This window comes from Salarias fasciatus, chromosome 20, assembly GCF_902148845.1.
Source record: "Salarias fasciatus chromosome 20, fSalaFa1.1, whole genome shotgun sequence".
In the NCBI taxonomy this organism is placed as follows: domain Eukaryota; kingdom Metazoa; phylum Chordata; class Actinopteri; order Blenniiformes; family Blenniidae; genus Salarias; species Salarias fasciatus.
This window is the reverse complement of record NC_043764.1, coordinates 22337665-22359922: the sequence shown is the minus strand read 5'-3', so window position 1 is coordinate 22359922 and position 22258 is coordinate 22337665. Positions and strand designations below refer to the sequence as shown.

The 22258-nt window shown below is 42.9% G+C and overlaps 2 protein-coding genes across 2 annotated transcripts; both read left to right on the top strand.

The window, feature by feature from the left end:
* Positions 1-4681: 4681 nt before the first annotated feature.
* LOC115408297 (protein SON-like) lies at positions 4682-8899 on the top strand. The gene is made up of 3 exons (XM_030118951.1): positions 4682-4941; positions 5064-5931; positions 7537-8899. The coding sequence occupies exons 1-3, from the start codon at positions 4740-4742 to the stop codon at positions 7769-7771; spliced, it is 1305 nt and encodes a 434-aa protein (XP_029974811.1). The 5' UTR covers positions 4682-4739; the 3' UTR covers positions 7772-8899.
* A 3154-nt stretch (positions 8900-12053) lies between these two features.
* LOC115408497 (protein-serine O-palmitoleoyltransferase porcupine) lies at positions 12054-21592 on the top strand. Its single transcript, XM_030119304.1, has 15 exons — positions 12054-12093; positions 12771-12913; positions 13028-13220; positions 14030-14073; positions 14224-14405; positions 14519-14649; positions 14771-14791; positions 15098-15112; positions 15228-15353; positions 15445-15545; positions 15668-15744; positions 16165-16228; positions 16413-16498; positions 18111-18221; positions 18730-21592. Exons 2-15 carry the CDS (start codon positions 12778-12780, stop codon positions 18829-18831), a joined length of 1389 nt encoding a protein of 462 aa, XP_029975164.1. The 5' UTR covers positions 12054-12093; positions 12771-12777; the 3' UTR covers positions 18832-21592.
* The last annotated feature ends 666 nt before the right edge of the window (positions 21593-22258 follow it).

The window sequence follows — 22258 nt, the reverse complement described above, 5'->3', positions numbered from 1 at the left end:
ATCCCTTTCTGTCGCCTTGCCTCCCCCTCCTCCTCCAAAACGGGCCGTGCATCCATTCACAACCCCGCCCCGCCCTTGGCTTACATTTTATTTATATTCTCTCCTCAATCTCCTCTTTATTTTCCCCTCCTCTCTCTCTCTCTCTCTCTCTCTCCCTCCGTCCCCTCCACTTAAAACAACGTGATGAAGGGTGAAGAATAGGGTAATTAAAGTGGGGATGCTGTGCAGCCAAATGAAGCCGGTGCAGCTCAGCCCGAACGGTAAACACCGGAGATTGAAATGTGAATTGAATGTAAAGGACGGGGACCGCGCAAGTATGTCAACAACATATTGTTTCACATGCTCAATTTATTATTTGCTTTTCACACAGGAGCTCGAGAAAAAAAGAAATCTGCTGGCCTGTGTGCACCTTCCTTTTCTGCAATACACACATGTGGATCAAAGCAGCAGGGAGAGCTCTGATTGATGTCCTCGCGTAGCTGCAGGACAACTAATGAAACAGGTAGAAACATCAGCAGCTAAAAAAACAAGAGAGGAATGAGATCCCGGCCGCTGCAGATGAAGGGATTGGCAGGACCGGGGAGGGTGCAGATGGAGGAGTCACCTTGAGGGAGAGGAGAGGGAGGCGGAGGGAGGGATGGGACACACTGGCAGCCCCAATTTATTTCTTTCATAAGCTTGGAAATATGGAAAAGTGCACTCCAGGAGCAATTATTCTGAAGTGGACTTTAAAAAAAAATTGTGAGTTTTTACAAAAAGGTTATAATAGCATAAGAAAATCCAGCATAATCCTGGAGGATCCTCACAGGTGTCAGCCACCGCCTGGATCGGTGGAAAACGCTGCGAGTGTGTTCGGTTGGTGACTCAACACTGAAGCCAGGGAGGCTCTGTGCTGTCTTGTCAGTGGAAATGAAATAATATTGATTTAGCTCTCAGGCGCAGCTCTGTAGATTGATCTTTTACACCAGAATATGACTTCACTGAGTGAGAAGTCCAAACACCCTTTATCCTGAACAGAGCTGTCCGCCGGCCCCCGCCGGTTATTGTTTATCGCGGCTGCAGATTCAATTTGGAGATAGAACGGCGCATTTTAGAAGAATTCAAAGTGGGAAAATAAGACTGAGGAGGAATAAATGTAACTTGTGATATAAAACCAAGATTGTCCAGTCAAATGGTGCAAAGTGTTTTTGCTCTGAAGTGGAAGGAAGCAAGTTTAAAAACGAGGCCTGTGAATGTTTCCCCACATTGAGCCACAGTGACATCTCTTGGACAAGTGCTGACACTGACTTACAGAACGAAAAGTGCGATCTTCAACCTGTCCTTCTGTCTGATATATCTCTGTTTTCTACTCTGTGTCACGGTGGGAGGTGGGGGTAGGGGGGGGCAGCTGACTGAAGGTGAAGGTAGGTTCACCCTCCTGGACAAGCTGCCAATCCATCATGAGACAGAGAGACACACACACATACACACTCTCGTTCATACCTACAGGCAACGGGACTCCAATTAACCTCAGATGCATGTTTTTATAGACGATGGGGAAAAAAAGCCAAGTACCTGGAGGAAACTCAAGCATTTGACACATTAAACAGTAGAAAACCAGTTAAAGTGTAGCGGTGCAAAAAAAATATTCAGAGAAATTACATCTGCAAATGTGCAAAAATAGTGTTGTTTTTGTTGGCAGATTTGTAAATTAGTCATTCATTTGACACTTAAGTGCCAAACTAACCAAAGCCTGATGGGGTTTATTCCTTTCAATCATTCAGCTTTATTCCTACACCTCTTTTCATGCATGTTAATATAATTTAAGGTGTTTTACAGACATTTAGCAAAGTGATATTCGGACCAACAAAGCTCAAATACAGTATGAATAAAAAGTGAAAGAAAAATCAAGTGTGATTTTTAAAGTCGAATGTTAGAGGAATACAAACAGATATAATTCTAAAATAGTCATTGAAAGAGGTGTTGAAAACCATGTCTCTCAGTTTTTGTGCCATGAATCTCCACTGATGGACCAAACCAATCATTTAAGATCCATGAATCATGCTGCTGCACTGCTGCTGAGTCAACACGTCCATGTTTGCACAGGAAGAACACGCAAGGTTCAATCTTTCACTACTGTTATGCTGTTTCGATTTTGAAGGAGTCGTGCTGTTGTAGTGGTCGTGCTGTTTAACACCCGCTTTTAAAAATAACCCCAATGTTTTGAATTATTCTCAGCATTTGCTTTTCACCTTTATTTTCCCAGTTAGGTCCTCTGGACGACTTGCCCCATGTTTTTGAGTGTTCCTCCAAAATGGGGAGAAAACTAAAATGTATATTTAGCTAATTTATCCCAATCTTGCAGTTGTGTTTTGAACTGAATTCTAACATCAAGGACACCTTCGGAAATGTTTTAAGGTGGAGTGTTGACTGTAGTGAAGGTGCTGACTAGCGGGAGCTGTAACGGTCTGTGCATGGGTTTTAAAAATAGGCGCCAGAGTCGAGGGAGATATTTGGATGGACATAAAGCACCACAATGGACTATATGAATGTTCTCGAGACAACAAAGGAAACATCAACACGCATAAATCAGTGCAAGCCGCAGTGAGGAGCAGTGTTGGTGAAGTCTGTGCAGGTGTGGCACTGCAGAGGAATACTAATGCTGAAAGGATTCGTGTTCAAAGTGTCCTTAAAGCTGTATTAGAGGAAGTGCCACAGGTCTTTCACATTAATTATTTAAAATGATGTCACTAAAAGCTTCATTGAAAACACCAAGGACATTTTGCCTCTTAAGTGCGGATAAACATGCATTTGTTGTAATCTATTATTTGTGTGCTGATGCCTCAGAAAAATGGCACTTCCAATTTCTGTGAAAAAATTTTGTTTATTTTTACCATCTTCACACTTCTGCACACATAAAATGGTTCGCTGTAAATTATCAGGTCAATATTTGGAGGTAATTATCACAGAACAGCTGTCACCTCATGGCAAGAGGACCCCCTGTTTAACTCCAGGGTTGGGGTTTGCATGTTCTCTCTGGATATGTGGGTTTCCTCTGTTGGAAACGCGCTTCAGGATAATTGATGACTTTAAGAAGGTTTTCTTCTCTTTGTTGCTTCACAGTAGTGTAGAAACTGCTCTTAAACCTGTATTATTTACCAGCAAAAGAAACTCCAGAGTAACAACGTCCAGCATTTCTTAGGCCCTGAATTTTACATAAATGGGCTCTTTATAACATCAAATCTGGCAAAGTCATAGAGATCTCTGTATTTGTATCCACATGTGCAGATTTCAAGACGTAGAGTTGACTTGAGATCTTTCAGAACACTCATCTGAAGTTATTTAAACTGATTGAAACAGATATAACATGTTGTGTCAATGTTCCAGCACCTACCAGCAGGTGGCATCAGTGCGCCATGTGAGAGTGATGCATCAAGAGGGAGAAGACCAGCAAATCCATGCAGGTCTCATTTTAGATCCGTGTTTTTAGTAGGTCTAACTTTAATCACTGAAGTGTTTTACATTAAATTATTGGTTTTTGCATCCTGTTAAAATAGATGCAATCAGTATTTAATATTTTATCTGACATTTGATCCATTATTTAAATTCCACCAGTATCAATTTAGTGTACTTGTGCTACTTCCTGACTATATAAAAATATATTCTACAGAATTAATACAGGTAAGTAACACAGGTTTACAAATTTCTCCTGTGCTAGTCTGTGACTTTCTTTTGGGCAACAAATAGAAGACAAAGTTAATTTCTATGTTTTTAGTTGATATGTTAGGGTTGGGTATACAACATATGGCGATGAGAGGAAAAAACAGGGAGAAGCCACCAGTATCCAAAACTCTCCAATCCCTATCTCGATCTCAGAGACAAAGATTAAATAGAAAAAGAATGGAAAAACACAAACCCTATCATCAAAAATATTAACACTCGAAGTACACACACAAAAAACACCCATCAGAAGACCATGCAGTCTCTACAATAGAAAGGCCTGACCCGACTCAGTGCCACTTTACATGTTTTCAAGTAAAGATGCAAAACTTGTGGCATAATGGGTTCCCATTTACATGACAACAGTGCTCAGAGCCACTGAAAATGACTCTGTCGTCATTTGAACAGTGGAAAACCCTCAGTGTTGTGTGTTTGCTACTCTTAAGAAATTGGTTTATGAAAAACAAAATCAGTTTGTTTTTTTTTAATTCTTACAATTTGCTATTATGTTTGACACCCCTGCATGATGCCATCACTGTCTAATATTTTATGTTTAATGTCTTTTGATGTTTAGAACATTTTTCCCTATGTGTGTTGAATCAACAACTAGAAAGAAAAACTAATTCTTAAAATGGAATGATTTCATTTTTTTCCTATCAGCCTATCAGTGCCTACCCTGCCTACCCTGACTGCACGTCACTGTTGATTCATGACATGTTGTGGTTGTGTATGGGGGAAATAAGACAACTTAACAGATTTTACAGTAATTTTCAAATTGAAAAATGTACTTTCCACCAAGCCCACTTTCTGACTGTAGCATCTCTTAAAAATGTGGTGAACTGAAACGCAATATCTCTGCGTATCCTTTGTGTTTTACCACATTTCCACAACGGTGTTTTGTCCGACCGTCCGCGGAGCACTTGAATGCACCATCAGCAGTGACGTCGTCACGACGTTGCGCTCGCGTGTCGTGGCAGCGGAAGTGAAGCGACGCTTCTTTAGGCTCTGTAGCTGTGTTTAAAACTGAATATATTTTTAATATGGCTTTTTGCGACGTGTATGATTGTAAAAATCGGCTCACTCGAAATGCGTCCATTAGAATCTTTCGAGTACCACCGGGAATGCATCCGTACCTGGCGAATAAGAGGCATTTATGGCAGGAAGCTATCCGAGAAGCAAATGGAAGCAAACAACAGACGCCCTTGACCAACCCGCGTGTCTGTGAAGCTCATTTCATATCAGGTGGACTGCTGGCATGTCAGTTTGACAGAGCCAGTTTTAACTCCTGTGTTTATGATTGGGGCAATTCTCCAACTCCCTTCGCTTCTCTCTGACATCTTTTTCTTTGTTTTTGTGATTTGCAGGTGAAGCTTCATCAGACTTTGATAGCCCTGACTTTGTGCCCTCTGTGTTTCCACGCACTGAAAAAAGCAAGACCGATACACAAGAAAGCAAGATCGACACACCCCAAAGGAAGACCGACACACCCCAAAGGAAGACCGACACACCCCAAAGGAAGACCGACACACCCGAAAAGAAGACTGACACACCCCAAAGGAAGACCGACACTCCCCAAAGGAAAACCCGCTCACAACAACTAAAGTCTGACACACAAGAAAGCGAGACCGACACACCACAAAGCGAGACCGACACACCACAAAGCAAGACTGACACACAACTAAGGAAGACCCGCTCACAAAAACTCAAGACCGATACACAAGAAAGCGAGACTGACACACCACAAAGGAAGACCCGCTCACAACAACTGAAGACCGACACACAAGAAAGCAAGACCGACACACAACTAAGGAAGACCCGCTCACCACAAATCAAGACCGACTTAGTAGAAAGCGAGACTGGCACGCCACAAAGGAAGACCCGCTCACAACTAAAGTCCGACACACAAGAAAGCGAAACTGACACACCACAAAGGAAGACCCGCTCCCAACAGCTCAAGACTGACCTACAAGAAAGTGAGACTGACGCACAACTAAGGAAGACCCGCTCACCACAACTCAAGACACACACACAAGAAAGAGAGACTGACACACAACTAAGGAAGACCCGCTCACCACAACTCAAGACACACACACAAGAAAGAAAGACCTGCTCACAAGACACCAAGACTGACGCGCAAAAAAGAGAGACTGACACACAAGAAAGCAAGACCTGCTCACCAGAAAAGAAGACCCACACACAGGAAAAAAAGAAGCGCAAGCAAAACAACGAATGGTGAGCATTTACTGCAGAGACCCCTGGAATTGTTACTCAATTAGGATTAATCTAATGTGAAAAGTGTATGTAAAGATAAATGTTATGCTGACCATTGTTTTTGTCACGCAGAAATCAGTCAGTCCTCTAGGGGGCAGTATAGAGAGCTTATTTCATTATTTATAAAATAGTGCATTTCGCACATGTGAACATGCAAGATCGTAGCCAGAGCCGTGATCTTTAATACAGTTAATTATGTTGTGCAGTTTCCATAGATGGACAGATAAATGCTTTATTAATTCCGCTACGGTTAAATTTTCCATGTTAGATCAGCAGTTATAAAATAATGCTCGATCATCGAAGACACGTCAACATGGCAGGGTGTGGAATTGCACCATAACACACTCACAGCAAAAAGGTCTGGTTTGAAATACTGTCTGGGCTTTTCTGTGTAGAGTTTGCATGTTTTCCCCTTGTTTGTGGGTGGATTTACTCCTGGGTATTCTGGTTTCCTTACTGCAGCATGAGAAGGTTAATTGGTGACACTAAACTGCATCTAGGTGAGAATGTGAGCGTTTCAGGGTGGTGAACTGTCCAGGGTGTGAGATTGCCTCATAGCTCCGGCACCGGGTGCAGCATACTGCAACACCACGTCGGTTTAAACTCTATAGAAGCTGTTTAATAATACAGTAACTTATTCTGATGACGTAACCGTTTGCTTTCATGTGATAAACATTAATTTAACTTGAAGGCACCTTGAGAAAGTTTAAAATTAATAGATTTTTTTTGGTTGAGGTGCATTGAGCTTAAATAACCCAAAAAAAAAAAAAAAAAATGTTTGTGAAATAAACTTGAAACAGATGATGTTTAATGTATTGAAACCTTTTTAATCACTGACAAATGACAGACGAAGGATAAAGTTAGGTGTAGTAATTGCGATCTAGTAGTTACTTGTTGACTGTCTCTGTTGAATTATTTAAATATACAAACAAGCAAAAAAAAAGCTGATGTTTATTTTATCAGATATATCAAGGAAACCGATGACACATATTTGCCTAAAAATATAATAAAGATAGTTTTTACCCTAAACGTCTTGTTTTGCACAAGGTCACCAATTCATAAGTCAAACACATTGAGCCAGACAGTTACACATATGTAAGGAAGCCTCAGTAGTAAGCTGTACGTCTGATGTTCAGAAGATGGACTTGAAGCATTATTAATAGGATTTATAATAAAAACTTACCCCCCCCCCCCAAAAAAAAAAAAAAAAAATGTTAAAAAGCAAAATCTTCTTTTGTGCTTCATCTCTTTTACAATCCTAATCACATATAGTAAGGCCAGGTGATAGATGGGGATAGCTGTGTACGAGTGGATCGTCTTTTTATCCTATGGTTGTGTTGAAGTGTCGTCGTGCAAGACACCCACAAGTTGTCCCCTCATCGTGTGTGTGTGTGTGTGTGTGTGTGTGTGTGTGTGTGTGTGTGTGTGTGTGTGTGTGTGTGTGTGTGTGACTGATCTTTTAAAGCATTTTAAGGCTGCTACAGTGTTATGACGCACTATAAAAGTTAATTCCATTTATATTAATCATGGATTCAAATAAGTTTGTTTTTACTGTCTTTGTCAAAGGCTTTTCTGTGCTCGGAAAAGACGCCGCTGCAGAGCTGCATCAAAAAAGGATGAGGCAGCACCCGACCTTCAGACTTCACCTTTAAAGGAAGCTCAAAAGAAGCTTTCAGAAGAAGAAGACACGCCTTCATCTCCATCAGTGCTGAAGGTAGCTGCCTCAAACTGTTTCACATCACATAAAAGTAAAGTGTATTTTCACAGATGCAATATTTTTCTAAATGAACAAGATTTTTAGATCCTCAAATGTACAACTTTAAACATTTGGGTTTGCCTTTTTGCCGCATCCTACTCTCCCACATTGCTCTCTCATGTGAATTGTGTTGTGTGCTTTCAAGGCTGGGGAGACATTGACTGAAGACAAAGGTGCTGAAAAAGCATTGAATTCCCACATAACACTCAGGCTAAATGGGATCCCACCGTCGGTACCAGCAGACATCACAGCGCTGATCCAGAATAGTCCCGTGGTGCGGTTGAAGCGTCTCATCTCGCCAACGGGTGGATTTCGGTGCGAGTTGTGCAGTGAGACCTTTACCAGCACATCGCTGCTTGTAAAGCACAAAAAGCTGCACGAAAACTTGCCCTTCATCTGTGAGATCTGTGGCATAAGCTTCATGCTCCAAAAGGAATTTACCGAGCACCAGGGGAACCACCCGAAACTGGAGCCGTATTTTCCCTGTAATTTATGCGACCGGTCGTTTTCTACGGCCCAGCAGCTGAAACGCCACAAACTGCTCCACGTTAAAGACGGCAGGAAGTGCCTGAAGTGCGGCACGCTGTTCTGCCGGCGTCACAACCACGTTTCATTCCTGCCCAAGATCAAATCGGACACTGAGAGAGAGTCTGAAGGAGAACCGGCGAGCGAAGAATCACAAGAGGTCGACTCTGAAAGGGAAGACGCAAGAATGGAGACGGAGCCGAGTCAGGAGGCTGGAACACCGCGCAGCGCCGAGAGCACCATGATAATACCGCAGAGAAGCTATCCTCTTGTCTTGTCTGTGCTCAGAGTCCTGAAAGTTCATAAGAGCCCCAAAGCCCCGCCCCTGCCACGACCCCCACCCCCACACACAAAACACCTCCCAGAAGTCTCTTCACCAGCAGCAGAAACGTCACTCATGTCCTCTCCTGCTCCTCGTCTTCCTCCTCCTGATGCTCCTCATCTTCCTCATGTTTCTTCTCCTGCTGCTTCTCATCTTCCTCCTGATGCTCCTCAGCTTCCTCCCCCCGATGCTCCTCATCTTAATCTTGATTCTCCTCATCTTCCTCATCTTTCTTCTGCTGCTGCCTCTCATCTTTCTTCTCCTGCTGCTCCTCATCTTCCTCCTCCTGATGCTCCTCATCTTCCTCCTCCTGATGCTCCTCATCTTCCTCCTCCTGATGCTCCTCGTCTTCCTCCTCCTGATGCTCCTTGTCTTCCTCCTCCTGATGCTCCTCATCTTCCTCTTGATTCTCCTCATCTTCCTCATCTTTCTTCTTCTGCTGCTTTTCATCTTCGTCCTCATGAGGCACCTCATTTTCCTCCTCCTTCTCTTCATCTTGCCCCTCCTGATGCTCCTCATCTTCCTCCTCCAGTGATCAAAGTCTCAATTGATGACTTGCGTTTGTCAGCTAAGAAAAAGAAAGAAGTGTCTGTCCGTGCTGCCATAAAGCCCCTTGTCCCCACATGCTTGGAATTCCCGCCGCCACTCAAGGTGTTCTCACCTGGGAACCTCACGTCAGCCCTGCTGGACGTTAAAAGAAATTATGAATATATTTTCAACAAGCCGAAACGCTTTAAAGGGGTTGTGAAAAAGAAAGAAAGTAAGCCACAGCCCGTTCCTCCTCGAAAGGCAGTCGTCAAACCGGCACTGAGATTCAGAGTTGCGTACGACCTTGAGATTGTGCTCTGATGTAAGCCGTGTTTGTAAATGTGTCACTTGTGAAACAGGCAGTGACTCAGGCCTGTCTCCTTAAACTGCAATTTAACCTCCCAGTCTGCCTGACCTGTTTGTTTCGGTTGAAATAATTCACTGCTGCTCAATCCAGGGCTGCCTCTTTATATCAGGCTTAAAACCACAAAACCACTTCATGGAACATTTTATGTTCAGAGATTTTCAAGCTGCCTTGTGATTGTTGATTCTACCGTTTCACAACACTTTTGTCACGTTTATGACGCGATGTTTGATGCACAAATGCATGCCCTGCATGCAAACTAACTGCTTCTTTTTAAAGACCAGTTCTGTTGTATTCGGATTTTTTTTTGTTTTACAAATAGTGTACCGTGTAATGATGCTGCTAATTTTTCTCAACCAATAAAAGTTTCCATTTACTCAGTGTGAAATTAAGGAAGGTTTGATTTTCATGTCAGAACTGAGAACTGAGTTATGACAGTTTCTCTAATCGAGAGTAGACCTGGGAAACTGTCCTTGGTTTTTTTTTTTTGTTTTTTTTTTTTTTTTTTTTTGTTGTTTTTTCTTTGAAGGTTCCTGCTTTTGCCTGTTGGTGAGAATTGGGGCCTCTGCCAGTGTTTGGTTCAATTGTGACACTTTGGCAAATCGGGGGTCCGTGCCTCTTCCCGAGGCACTCCGGTGAAGCCCCAGGGGTGAATAGATTGGGAATCAGTGCATCACAGGGTGTAAGTTATTTGGAATTATCAAACCGTACCGTTTGGTCTGCAGGTTAATCCCTGTGTTCTGATAATAGGGCTGCAACAGTCCCTTCAGACAAATCCGCTCGGTCAAACAAGAATGAGGCTTCTGCAAAACAGTTGCTACTGAATTTTCCCATCTGCCTCAGCCAAATGCAGAAAATGCAAACACTGTTTTAACAATGTAGAAATACACTGTATTCACATACCGTATAATGGCACCATTGTTGTTAATTTTTCTTTTTTTTTAACACAAATCTAGCCTGGTATGAAAGCCTGCTTGTGTGTAGATGGGAGAATGTGACGTGACACAGTGAGAGTTGACTCTGTCTTGCAGAGTTTTTTTTCCTCTCACATCGAGAAGCGGTCTAACCTGCTAAATGGAGAGCAGGCCCGACGCTGCTTCTGTCTGCTGCTGTGCTGCTTTTTTCCCCTTTTCTCTCTAAGGCAAACCTTGAGCTGAAGACACTGGAAGGAGACCAGACCAACCGTTTGCTTTTCTTTTTTTGCTGTATTTACGTCAATACAGCAACACCCACTCGAGATGTAAGAGTTGTACAGATGATGTCGGACCAAACGACTCAGATTTTCTTCCTTCTCAATAAAGTTAGTAACAGTTTCATAACAGATGGCGAATGGTGATTTTATTACAGTAATAGGCTGTATTGCAGTCTTTGCTTCACAGCTGCTTTTGTTTGACCCTGCACATGAAAAGATAATCTTTTTTTTAATTAACTCAATTTGGAAATGCATTGTTGGTATTTAACCCCTGAACTGGACGGACTGCGGTCAAACGCTGATGCTGCAGACTCAGTTATCACATCAACTAAACTTTGAGATAAAGTCTGCAAATTAGCACTGAAATGAACCATCCATGCTTTATTTTATAGTATTACTGGATAAGATAATATTGTGGCCGAACTGTTGAGGCTCACCAAGCACAAAGTCCCTCATGTTTGTCCTGATGGTGGCACCAGAGGGATTGTTATATTGACCCAAAAATGTCTGTCTGCTTTTGTTGGACAGTCCTTTTTTTATCAGCGTGTCATATTACATTAAAATCGCCGGCTTGTTGTTTGAGCTGCCGTACAAAAACTGTTCCACAAGAGAAAGCCAGACTACAATAACAATAAGGTGCCTCCATGCTTTCTTTTTTTGGGCCTTGTGCCCATTGAGTTTGGATTTAATGATTTTCGAACCACATTGCTTCAAATACTGCAGTGTTTTGAAGTAAGACACTGACCTTGTTGCTCAGTAAGATTAATTGTAAAAATAGTTTAATTGCAAAAGGCTTTATATATTTATAGGCACAGAAATGTATCATTGTTTCTCAAAGAGACAGTTACAAAGCAAAAATATAAAAGTCATTAACTCATGACATTAATAGTGGGACCAATATTCCATGTTCACCTTGTTTTGCTGCATCTTCACGTTTCACATTTACAAATTAAATCTGATTCCCCTCCTGAAATTTGAATTAATGCATGAATAATATGGCCAGAATAAAGATTCTAGTAAATCAATTAATCCTGTTCAGAGGGCATTCCTCTGCAACCTCTGGTCCCACATCTCTCGCTCCTGAGTCCATCTGCGCGCTGTACATGTCCCATTGGTCTGCACGCGCCGGTAACTCTCATGAAGCGCTCTGATTGGCCGATTCGGCTGTCACTCAAAGGAAAGGTGAGTCGCGATTGGCTAATTGCCGGAAGCACGGAATCTGATTGGCTGCCGTGCCTTCGCGTGGCTTCATACATGACGGGGCTAGTGGTGCTGATGCTGTGACAATGGGAGTCATCCAGATATGCATCATCTGGACCGAGAGAGCCTGAAACGCCGCGGCGGCGCCAACGGGCTTGACTGAGCGTCGACGGGCCGGAGAAGCAGCTCGGGCGAGCGACACGGAGGGACCGCCTGCTGCCGGGGCTCTGAAAACGGTGAGCGTCTCCCGGGGAAGACAGCGGCGTGCCCGGGGCGTCCAGCTATGAATCCCGGAGGGGAGGGGGGGAGGCTGGTGGGGGCGAAATACGCCGGGCGCAAAATAGTTAATCCCGCTGGCGAAGTGGAGGTGTGCTCGCCACCCTTTAGCGGATTTATGTTTAAGGTGCATCTGCTCGTGCAGCGGTGCACAAAAGTGTGCTGGCGGTGCAGCTGTTGTAGGAAAACAGCTGTGAGTCAACTCGTCCCCCATCGGTCGACTGCATTGCGGAGAGAGGAGAGGGGGAAAGAGAGAGAGGGGGGGAGAGAGCATGCCTTCCAGATTAGCATGTGTCTAATAGTATTCATGCATGTTTTTCTTCAGAGGACACATGACCCAGTTCTCAGTGTGTATGTGCTGCACTCACCCTCCAGCTTGATGCATTTGCAAAAAAAAAAAAAACAACAACATAAAGCTTTGATTAGATTCCCTGAATGAGGAACAAAAATACACGAGAAACCCTATCATTTGCAGCTGAAAGTCTGACAGCTACTGAATGGATTGGCACTGATTTGTAGTCACTCGCCTTGCATGCTGGGAGTTGCAGTGTGCATGTGTTGACAGTCCCAGTGCATTAAAGACACACTCTAACGCTGCAGCGCTCTGCTTCCCTTCTTGCTGTTTTTCTTTTCAAAGTCTGGTAATGGGAGCGTTCAGCCGGCAGAAGTTTTTCCAGGAGCTTGCTCATGGCTGCCTGCTGCCCACAGCTCAGCAGGGCCTGGAGCAGGTCTGGCAGCTGCTGGTGATCTGCCTGCTGTGCCGGCTCCTCTGGATGCTCGGTGAGCGAGAAAGTCCCATTCCTTCATGCACAGTCGTGGTTATTTGCCCTTCAATTCGCCAGCATCGTCATAATCACCTGTGCCGTGTTTTTATTTTGGTCTCTGCCACGTCAGGACTCCCGTCGTTTGTGAAGCACCTGGGCACGGTGGCCGGAGGCTTCTACACTCTCTACCTGTTCTTCGAGCTGCACATGATCTGGGTGGTCCTCCTCAGCCTTCTCTGCTACCTCTTCCTGTTCCTGTGCCGCCACTCCACCATCCGAGGCACCTTCCTCTCCATCACCGTCCTCATCTACCTGCTACTGGGGTGAATTCAGTTTTCTTTAACTCAGTTTTGTCTTAATAGTACGTTACATTCAATAGGAGAATCCCAACTCTCCTGTCACCAGGAAGAAACGTTGAGTAGATCCAGATACAGAGACGGCAGGTTTTTTACTTCCTCTAGTCGGAGCAGAAAAAGAAACAATCATGGGATGGAGATAAACAAAAGATAAATTATTAAATGAATATTATCAGACAGTGAGATAATTAACACATTGCAGACTAGATGGAAGTAGTTAGAATCAGCAGTGCAGCTTCTGTAGGAAATGATCCGCAGCGAGCCAAACCAGCATTAACTAAAAGCTTTACGGCGAAGTTTTTGGCCTGATCGCGGCAGTAGAGACTAAGCTAACCTCCATAACTGAAACTGTCGTTCTACTAAACAAGACTGATCACTGAAAGTTCTGCCCTCTTTTCAGCTTTTAGAAACGCTTACAAAAATTTTTTTTTAATGGACCGATATGGTTCTAACAGCTCAATGAGATATGATGAAACTTAGTTGTTTAGAGGTTTGTACATTAAGAGAAGAATTTCATACACTGTTCCAGATTTTGCAGGAAGCGAATGAAGAGAAACCAATATGGGACAAAGCTCTCTCCTGATCCCTGTCAGTGCTCGCTCCCCGCAGCACGTTGAATCAACTAGAGACTCTTCAAAGAGTCACTGGGACACAGTGATAGAAGGAACTGAGAGTCCTATTCTGATGCATCCTCACTAACCTCAGCTGAACTGTTTTCAAACCTGTTTTGCACTGAGAGCTGCGTCATTACTGACTGTTCTCCTCCGATTTATCAGTGAGCTGCATATGATGGATACCACCAACTGGCACAAGATGAGAGGTCGGTCAGGATTTTTTTGTAGAAATATCCAACACACTTATGTGACTGTATCTCATATACATTTATTTAATCTATTTTGGCATGAGAATTAGCATTGCGAGTCTTAATCTGGACCCAACTGACTACATATGTGCTGCGTATGTTATCCAGGTTCACAGATGGTGGTCGCCATGAAAGCCATCTCCTTGGCCTTCGATTTGGACCGAGGTGTGGTTCCCAGCGTGCCCTCGCCCATCGAGTTTATGGGCTATATTTACTTTGTGGGCACCGTCATCTTTGGTCCCTGGATCAGCTTCAACAGCTACAAAGAGGCTTTAGAGGGACGTAAGCTGGTAGGTGTGATACAGTATCTTTTAAAATTTGGACGAAGAGAAAGAAAGAGGATTATTTAAAGATTTATTCTTAACGTAGCTGCAAACTCTGTATTTTTTTTTCTTCTCCTCAGAGCTTTTCATGGCTTTTTAAAGTGTCTCTTAGCTGGGTGAAGAGCCAGATCTGCCTTGTAATTTCCAACTGTGTGGCACCCTACCTCTTCCCTTATTTCATACCTGTCTACGGCGATAAGCTGCTACGAAGGTGGGTGCAATACAGAGATATCCGCGAACAAATCGTAATCTCTGTTTGTGCTCGGGCTTGGATTGCCCACAGCTTAGTTCCTCGGCACGGATAAAGCTTCTGTCGTCTGCTTTGTTTACAGCAAAAAGAGGAGAAAGATCAGGTAATCATCCACTGTCCATCCACTGTGCCTCTCAGCTCACCCGACGTACTCTTCACGTCATTTTTCACATCCGCTGCATTTTCTGTTTGCCATTTGTGGAAAAAAAAAAAAGAAGGGAAAAAAAAAAGGTTTACCTGCATGAGCGAACCCATAACACCCCCCTCTCTGTGCAGCCACATGTCCACCAGGGCTCCCCCGCTCACCTTCTCAATTAAAACAGCCGTTCATCATCCCAAGGCAAGTCAATAAAACTATTTCACTATGAAGCCTCACTAACATGACTGTGTTTCCTCCAATGCTGCTCAGAGGTACTCCGGCAAAGTATGTTCTTCTTTTTTTTTTTTTAATTGTTCTGTAATAATTACTGGCATTTAACAGATTTTATTTGTAATTCGATTATCATATCCATCTGTTTGTCGCCGTCTTGGAACATTAGGTGGCTGCTGGCGTACGAGAACACGCTGTCTTTCCACTTCAGTAATTACTTTGTGGGTTATTTGAGCGAAACCACCACCACTCTCGCTGGGGCCGGCTTCACCGAGGAGAAAGACAACCTCAAATGGTCAGAACTCGCATCCAGACGCTGTTGTCACGGCGCACGTTCCTGCTCAGGTCTTACACCGAACTTCGCTCCCTTTGCTTTCAATTCGAAGGGATCTGAGTGTGTCGAAGCCCCTGAGCATTGAGCTTCCCCGGTCCATGGTGGAGGTGGTGACGTCCTGGAATCTTCCCATGTCTCGCTTTCTGCACACCTGTGAGTCATAACGTTCACAGCGCATCTCGATGGCAGCAGCTGTTCCTGTAGTTATTAGAGATGACTCATCTGAAAGAAAGAAAGAAAGAAAAAGAAAAACATTGCATGATCTGGTTTTACAGATGTTTTTAAGAGCGCGCTCAAGTTTGGGACGTTTTCTGCCGTCATGGTGACGTACACGGCCAGTGCCCTCCTGCATGTGAGTACGCTTGAGAAGACGGCCCTCTATCTTCTGTACTGTGTTTATCCAAGTTTGAGTGGTGAGTGTGTGCTCTGTGATGGACGGGTGACCACGGTGTGTTCTCTGCCCTCACTCATCGTCAGTGGGGATGAGGATCAGGATGTGGTGGCGTACAAGACGGATGGATGTTGATGTGACTGTAATTCATTATCCTACTCAATCTTAATAGTGTGTTCCATTTTATAAGTGTGTTTAATTTACAGTTAAGTGTTTACTTTATACTTTTATTCTTTTCTAACCATTCTAAAGCGCTGTTGATTTATCGGTCTCGGTCTCCATCTCCGTCTCCCCCAGCAGCCCAGCGGTTCGACTGATCTCGCTCTGTGTGCTTCTCACATGTGTGTTAGTGTTTTTGATTGCGCCTCCTGTGTCCGGCAGGGCCTGAGCTTTCATCTGGGAGCGGTGCTCATATCTCTGGGATTCATCACGTACATCGAACACGGTGAGGAGCCGTCTAGGTGTTTTTCTGAAGAGAGGAGGCTGCTTAGCGTCGCACTATTGGTTCATTTCACCCTCGCGGTGTTTCCGTTCGCTGCAGTGCTTGTAATTTTCCTCCCGTGGCCGAAAAGCAGCTCTCGCACTGGCTTTATTTTATTGCTTTGTTCATGGTTTTTTTTGTGTTTCAGTTCTACGGAAGAGGCTTGCAGTTATTTTCAATGCCTGCGTACTTTCAAAGAAATGCCAGCCCAACTGCACTCACCAGAACAAAAAGGTAAAACACACCTTTTTCTTCCTTTTCATTTTTTCTTTCCCCGCCAAAAGACCTTTGTTACTGTTCAGTTATTATTAGTCCTGAGCTCTTCAGATTTGCGTACGTGCAGGAGATGTAGCTGAATAAGGAGTAAAGACACTGATTTTCGTTTTCTTGGTGGAAGGACCAATCAGGAAGCACTTTCACTTCTCTGTGCTCAAATATCGAGCAACAGCTGCGAGACGTGCGCATAAATTATCAGACCCGGGCGAGAGCAGCCTGGCTGCGCTCCAACACCTGCACAGCACCTTTAATTAACTGAAGCTTTTACATGTTTCAGACTGATCCTGCTGTGGTTTGTGTGTGTGTGTGTGTATGTGTGTGTGTGTGTGTGTGTGTGTTTTTATTTTTGCTGAATGACATCAGATCAACAAGATCAGCAGCTCCAGTGATCAGCAAGTCTTTATTCACATGGAACCTTTTAGAATACGGAATGTCACTGAAAACGCTTCACAAGTGATCAAAACAATAAAAAGAGAATATATTATCGTCCAAAAAAATATCATTAACAACTAATAATGACATGTTTAGGAAAATAGCAATATACAAGTTCAATATACAAGTCCACTGGTGTCTTGTGTGCTTGATGTCAGTGTATTTCTGTTTTTTAATGCCTCTGTTGAAGCTTTTCATTTAAGTCCTAATCTTCTTCGCACAAATTCAGTCATGAAACTACAAAATTAGAAATCTTCAAAGCCCCCACATAAAAGCCTGACTAAAGAGAAGCGTTTTAAGTTCACACATGAAAATATTAATAGTTGCAGCCTGTCTCACATCTTCTGGAAGACTCTTGGCTAAAAGCTGCATCGCCAAATGTGTTTATTCTGCTTTTGGAGGCTACTGAAAGCGAGTAACCGGAGGATCTGAGGGGTCGTCTGGGTCCATAAACTAAAAGCGTCAGAGCGGCGGGAGCTCAAAGAGAGGTCGCTCCTCGCTGAGTGAACACTCCTGCAGACTTATGGGAGTGAATTCAGTCCCGATGTTTCAGTTTGATAATGCTTTTAATAAGAATGATCATGCCAGACTAAAACGCTGTCATAGGAAGCATGCAGCAAAGGAGTGTGGACGTCCGGTTTCAGTCCCGCCACATCTGCTGCAGTTAAAATACAGCAGCAGCGTTCTGCTGCCTTGCGCTGTCAATTGATAGAATTTGGGAGTGTGCTGGCACGATGCCCAGCAACGATCTCTTATGTTATAGTGGTTACACACATCAGAGCAGCAGGGAGTAAAAGTAATGAATCATTTGAAGCAAAAGCACCCTGCTGGAGCTGCGCTACATGGCTGATATCCTTCTTATCGCAATTTAGGTATTAATACACTGAAGCCCCTGGGAAGGCGCTGTCGAATCGCAACTATTTCACTAAAGTTTGGTGAACGAAGGCATTATTTATTAACAGTTTAACAGTCAAACTCTGTCACGTAATTCGTCTCAGCAAGACTGCGTTGGGAAAGGAGAGGGAATGAGTTTGGAGGACTTAAGGAGGAGCAGCCCACATGAATTACAATGAAACGCTGATGAATACAAGTGTCCGAAATACTGATTCTGTTACATAATGGCCTCTCTTCTCTGCAGGAGCTATGGGTGTATATGATTAACATAGCTTTCAGTGCTTTGGCAATACTCCACTTGACGTACCTGGGCTCTGTGTTCAACTCCAGTGTGGACTACATGGAGGAGGATGAGGTAAGATGGCATGAGAGCAAATCGATCCACTCCGGAAACTCACATCGTGCAGCAGGTCAGAGGGGTGGAAAACAAAAAAGAACAGGAGGAACATTCAAAAATAACAAACTGGGAAGAAAATAAATAAATCAGAGCTCATGGAATTGGCAGGTTAACTCTATAAATGATGGAAACGTTCTAAATCTGAGGCAGATGTGTGTAAGCGGGTGTCTGACTGAAGCAGATTTACATCTCAGACTTTATACTGGTGTCAGAGGCCACAGCGTGCTCAGGAGGGGCCGTACAGACGTCTATATTTACACATAATGCTCGGCACACTATGTGACATATGCTGCAGAGGAACCTAACCTCAGCTGCTGTATTTATAGAGGACTGATGGAATGATTTGTAGCTGTGTGCGATCGGCGGCTTCAGATCTAAATCTGTTCAGAAAGCGAGAACAAATATATATGTTACGAATCACACACTTTCTTTTAAATGCTCACGGCTGACGTCTCGCCCTCCACAGGACGATATCACCCATCACACCATTCAGAAGTGGTCGGAGCTGAGCTGGACGAGCCACTGGCTCACGTTCGGATGCTGGATATTGTACCGCTTGATTCTCTAATGACAGGAGGCAGAGGCGACGCAAAGGAAGCAATAACGAGAGATGACAAGCCGGCTCTCCACTTCTGCACTGTGACTCTACCCCCCTCCCGCCGTATCAGACCGAAGAGAACATAACGAACCTGCACACCACAATAACCCAGCACGCCGCGTCCGGGCGGCGCCGCATGCCGGTTGGGGTAATCTATTATTCTAACCTGCTGGGGACTAGTTTTGATATCCATGAAATGATAGCTCCCTCCTTTTCTCCGCGTCGCATCCCTTTTTATCTGAGCCGCGGTTTGTCGGGCGCTCATGTTGTGACAGCGGTTACCGATGTCTCACTGTGAGTCACAATCAATACCTATCAGCATGGTGGAAGACGGGCCGCTCCTTTCCGTGGACACACGATAAAGGCCCATTATCTTGGTTTTTTCGGCGGCGGCCGCGGCAGATGTCCTCCAGATGTGATTTCCCTTCACCTCAAGTGTTTTACAATCGTACTTTTAGCCTTGAAGGATAAGGTGGGCGACATTCGATAGTCTTCTTAGAGTCAGCAAATCCCCTGACATAACCGAGATCAATAATGCAATAGTACGTCTCCCTGACACCTTCTGATTTCCCCAGCTTATCTCTCTGCACGGCGCTCCGTCCTCACTCAGAGTGCTCTGATGTACAGAAAAGGATAAAACATTCCTAAAGCAGCTGACGACTGTAAACCTCAGTAAATGCAAACAGGAGTAACAGTGACATTTTTTTGTTTATATGTATTTTTTAAAACTGGCACCCCTTGCCCAACTCTTCCAGCTTATTAACTAATTTAAAAAGAAATGATGATTAGATTATTAGATTTGTGGTTAATTTGACGAGGAAAGTCATTTTCAGCACATTTAATCAAATTAATGATTATTATTACACTGTAATTATGGTATAACTAAAAAAATGTAAGGCTAAGAAATATCAAATGCATAACTGTTGATTTGGGATCCGTCCTTATTGACAATTCACACAATAAATTAGCAGTCATAATTACCTAGGTATATCTAAAATGATATAAATGATCATCATAGGAGTGATATCCTTAACTGCTGTTCTTTTTTTGTACTTTATCTAATTTATATCAGTATAAATAGACCTTCCAATACTTAAATGTAAGTTTTCCAATCTATACTACAAAGCTGCATCAACCAAATTATTATTATCTGGACATCAGATATAAAATGGTATAAAATAGCTTTCTTCTGGTAGAAGTGCTCAGAATTTGTCCTTTTTCTTGCCTCATTTTAATCTTTAGTTCCCTAGACTTATAACAGAGGATATAAGGACTGGTGGCGGTGGAGGATGTGGTTTTATAATTTATACATGTGACAGTGGTAACACAATGTGCTTTGGTTGCACACTGATTAAGATGATTATTTGCCACATGCACATGGATGAACACTCTGAATCCACTTTTTTCCCCTCCTCCCTCTAGAATAAACTAGAATAAGTGATGCATAACATTACATTGTTCAGCAGTGGTCCAACTGCGGTCTCCCATGCTGCTGAGAGGAGGGAAACATGAGTCTATAAATGAGAAATGAGGCATGACAAAAAGGGAAGCAAACATGCAGTTCAGGTAGATCAACATATGTTTTTGATATTGAACCAGGGAAAACAGAGCGCTCGTGAAGCGCCAGTCGTGTGGCTGAGCGTACGACTGATTAAAGGATGCAGGTTTTTTTTTTTTTCTTTTCTTTTTTATGGTGAAACCAAACAAAAACCAAACATTAACCAAACCCAGAAGCTGCCTCGGCCTCAAACAACTGGGTGAAGCAGAGCCTGGCCAGTCTCCTCTCGCTCCTCTAATTGATTCTGCAGCGTCTTTCTTCTAGTGAAATCCATACTTGTGTGATCAAAGCTTCCCCTCCCTGATGAAAGTAATTGGTTTTGGTCTTTTCATGGGATTTGCTGTCGGAAAGAGGACCGCCAGACCGCGGCTGTCCTTTGACGGACTCTTCAGCATGTAAAAAAGACGACGCAGAGTTTCCGTCTGAACGAAGAGAGCACATGTTAAGGTTACGAGGCAGCAACTTTCTAGTCACCTAGAATGATTTCCCCCCCTTTTAGTGAATTTTAGATATTGAATTTTAATAAATAAGACTTTTTTTTCTTTTTCTTTGTGGTGAAGTTTCCTAATGGTGTTTGTATTTTTGCTTTGTGTTGATAATGATCTCCTTCAACTTGAATCATTTGCCTTTGCTTAGTGAAGGTCTTATTAGTATTTTAAAAACTGTCTTTTACTCTTCAGTGCTAATAAAAAAAAAATTAGAATCAGGGTATTTTACTTGTATTATCTTAGAGCGAAACTGTTTGAACTTCTCATTTTCACTGCAGCTTCATAATGAGATTATACAGTACACTATATTAAATATTTATCCATAAGTGCAGATTTTTATTACACAGCTGCTTTTAATGATGTGATTATGTAATTGAGAGACCATGAGAGTCTGTATCAGATTGTGATCACAGTCTTCTGTATCTTTTTTTTTTTTTTTTTTTTTTTAAATCTAAAACGTAAAAGGATTTGCTTCTCGACTAAGATGTAGTGTTAGATTAGAGCCTGAATGTTCGTTCACTGCTTGAGAACAAGTGCTCAGCCTCTGCAGACCCGTTAACACTCGACTACCAACCAGTACTTCAGATACAACCGCTCCGACATTTACTTTTGGTCAATGTTTAGCCCCTGTAAATGTGAAGGCACTGATACACCTGTGATATTTTTATAAAATTTTACATGAAAAGTGAAATATTGTCCACTCTTTATTTCAGTGGAATGTTGGTGCAGATGTTAATGTGGTCACTTCAGTTCCACTGCTTTCCTGCTTCAACGCAAATGATTGTTAAAAAAAAAAAAAAAAATGGTGCAAACCCATTTATAAGACACTCAGTGAGATCATTTTTTTAAAACTGAGTGTCATGTTAGTCACCTTTTTGTGTGTTTTTAAAGTCAGTAGGTACAAATCAATACAACTGCATCCAATTAAATGTATATGGAATATAATTGAGAAGTGCAAAATATGCCAAAATGGTATATTTCATAAATTATAGTTTAGTAATTCTGCTAATGAGATTAAATTAACAAAAACTTCCACAAACTTTATGTGCCACACCATAAATAACCACATACTGTCTCCAGATGTTAATTTGCAGTAAAGTCGTGCTTTGTAGTTCCCAGCAACCTATAACGGTTTGTTTTGAATAAATAAGTAATGTGGAAGGTTCCATATGGTCACTTGCCTGATCAAACATTAATAGCATTTCTTTCTTCCTGCTGAGGAAAAGCAAATGAGAGTTACTCTCTCTGTCAGAAAACTATATTCAGAAGACCTGGCAGTGATTCCTGCGTTCCCTGGGAATGTGAACGTTGCACAGATTTGGCATCGGTCACTTCAATCTTTCAGCTTCTT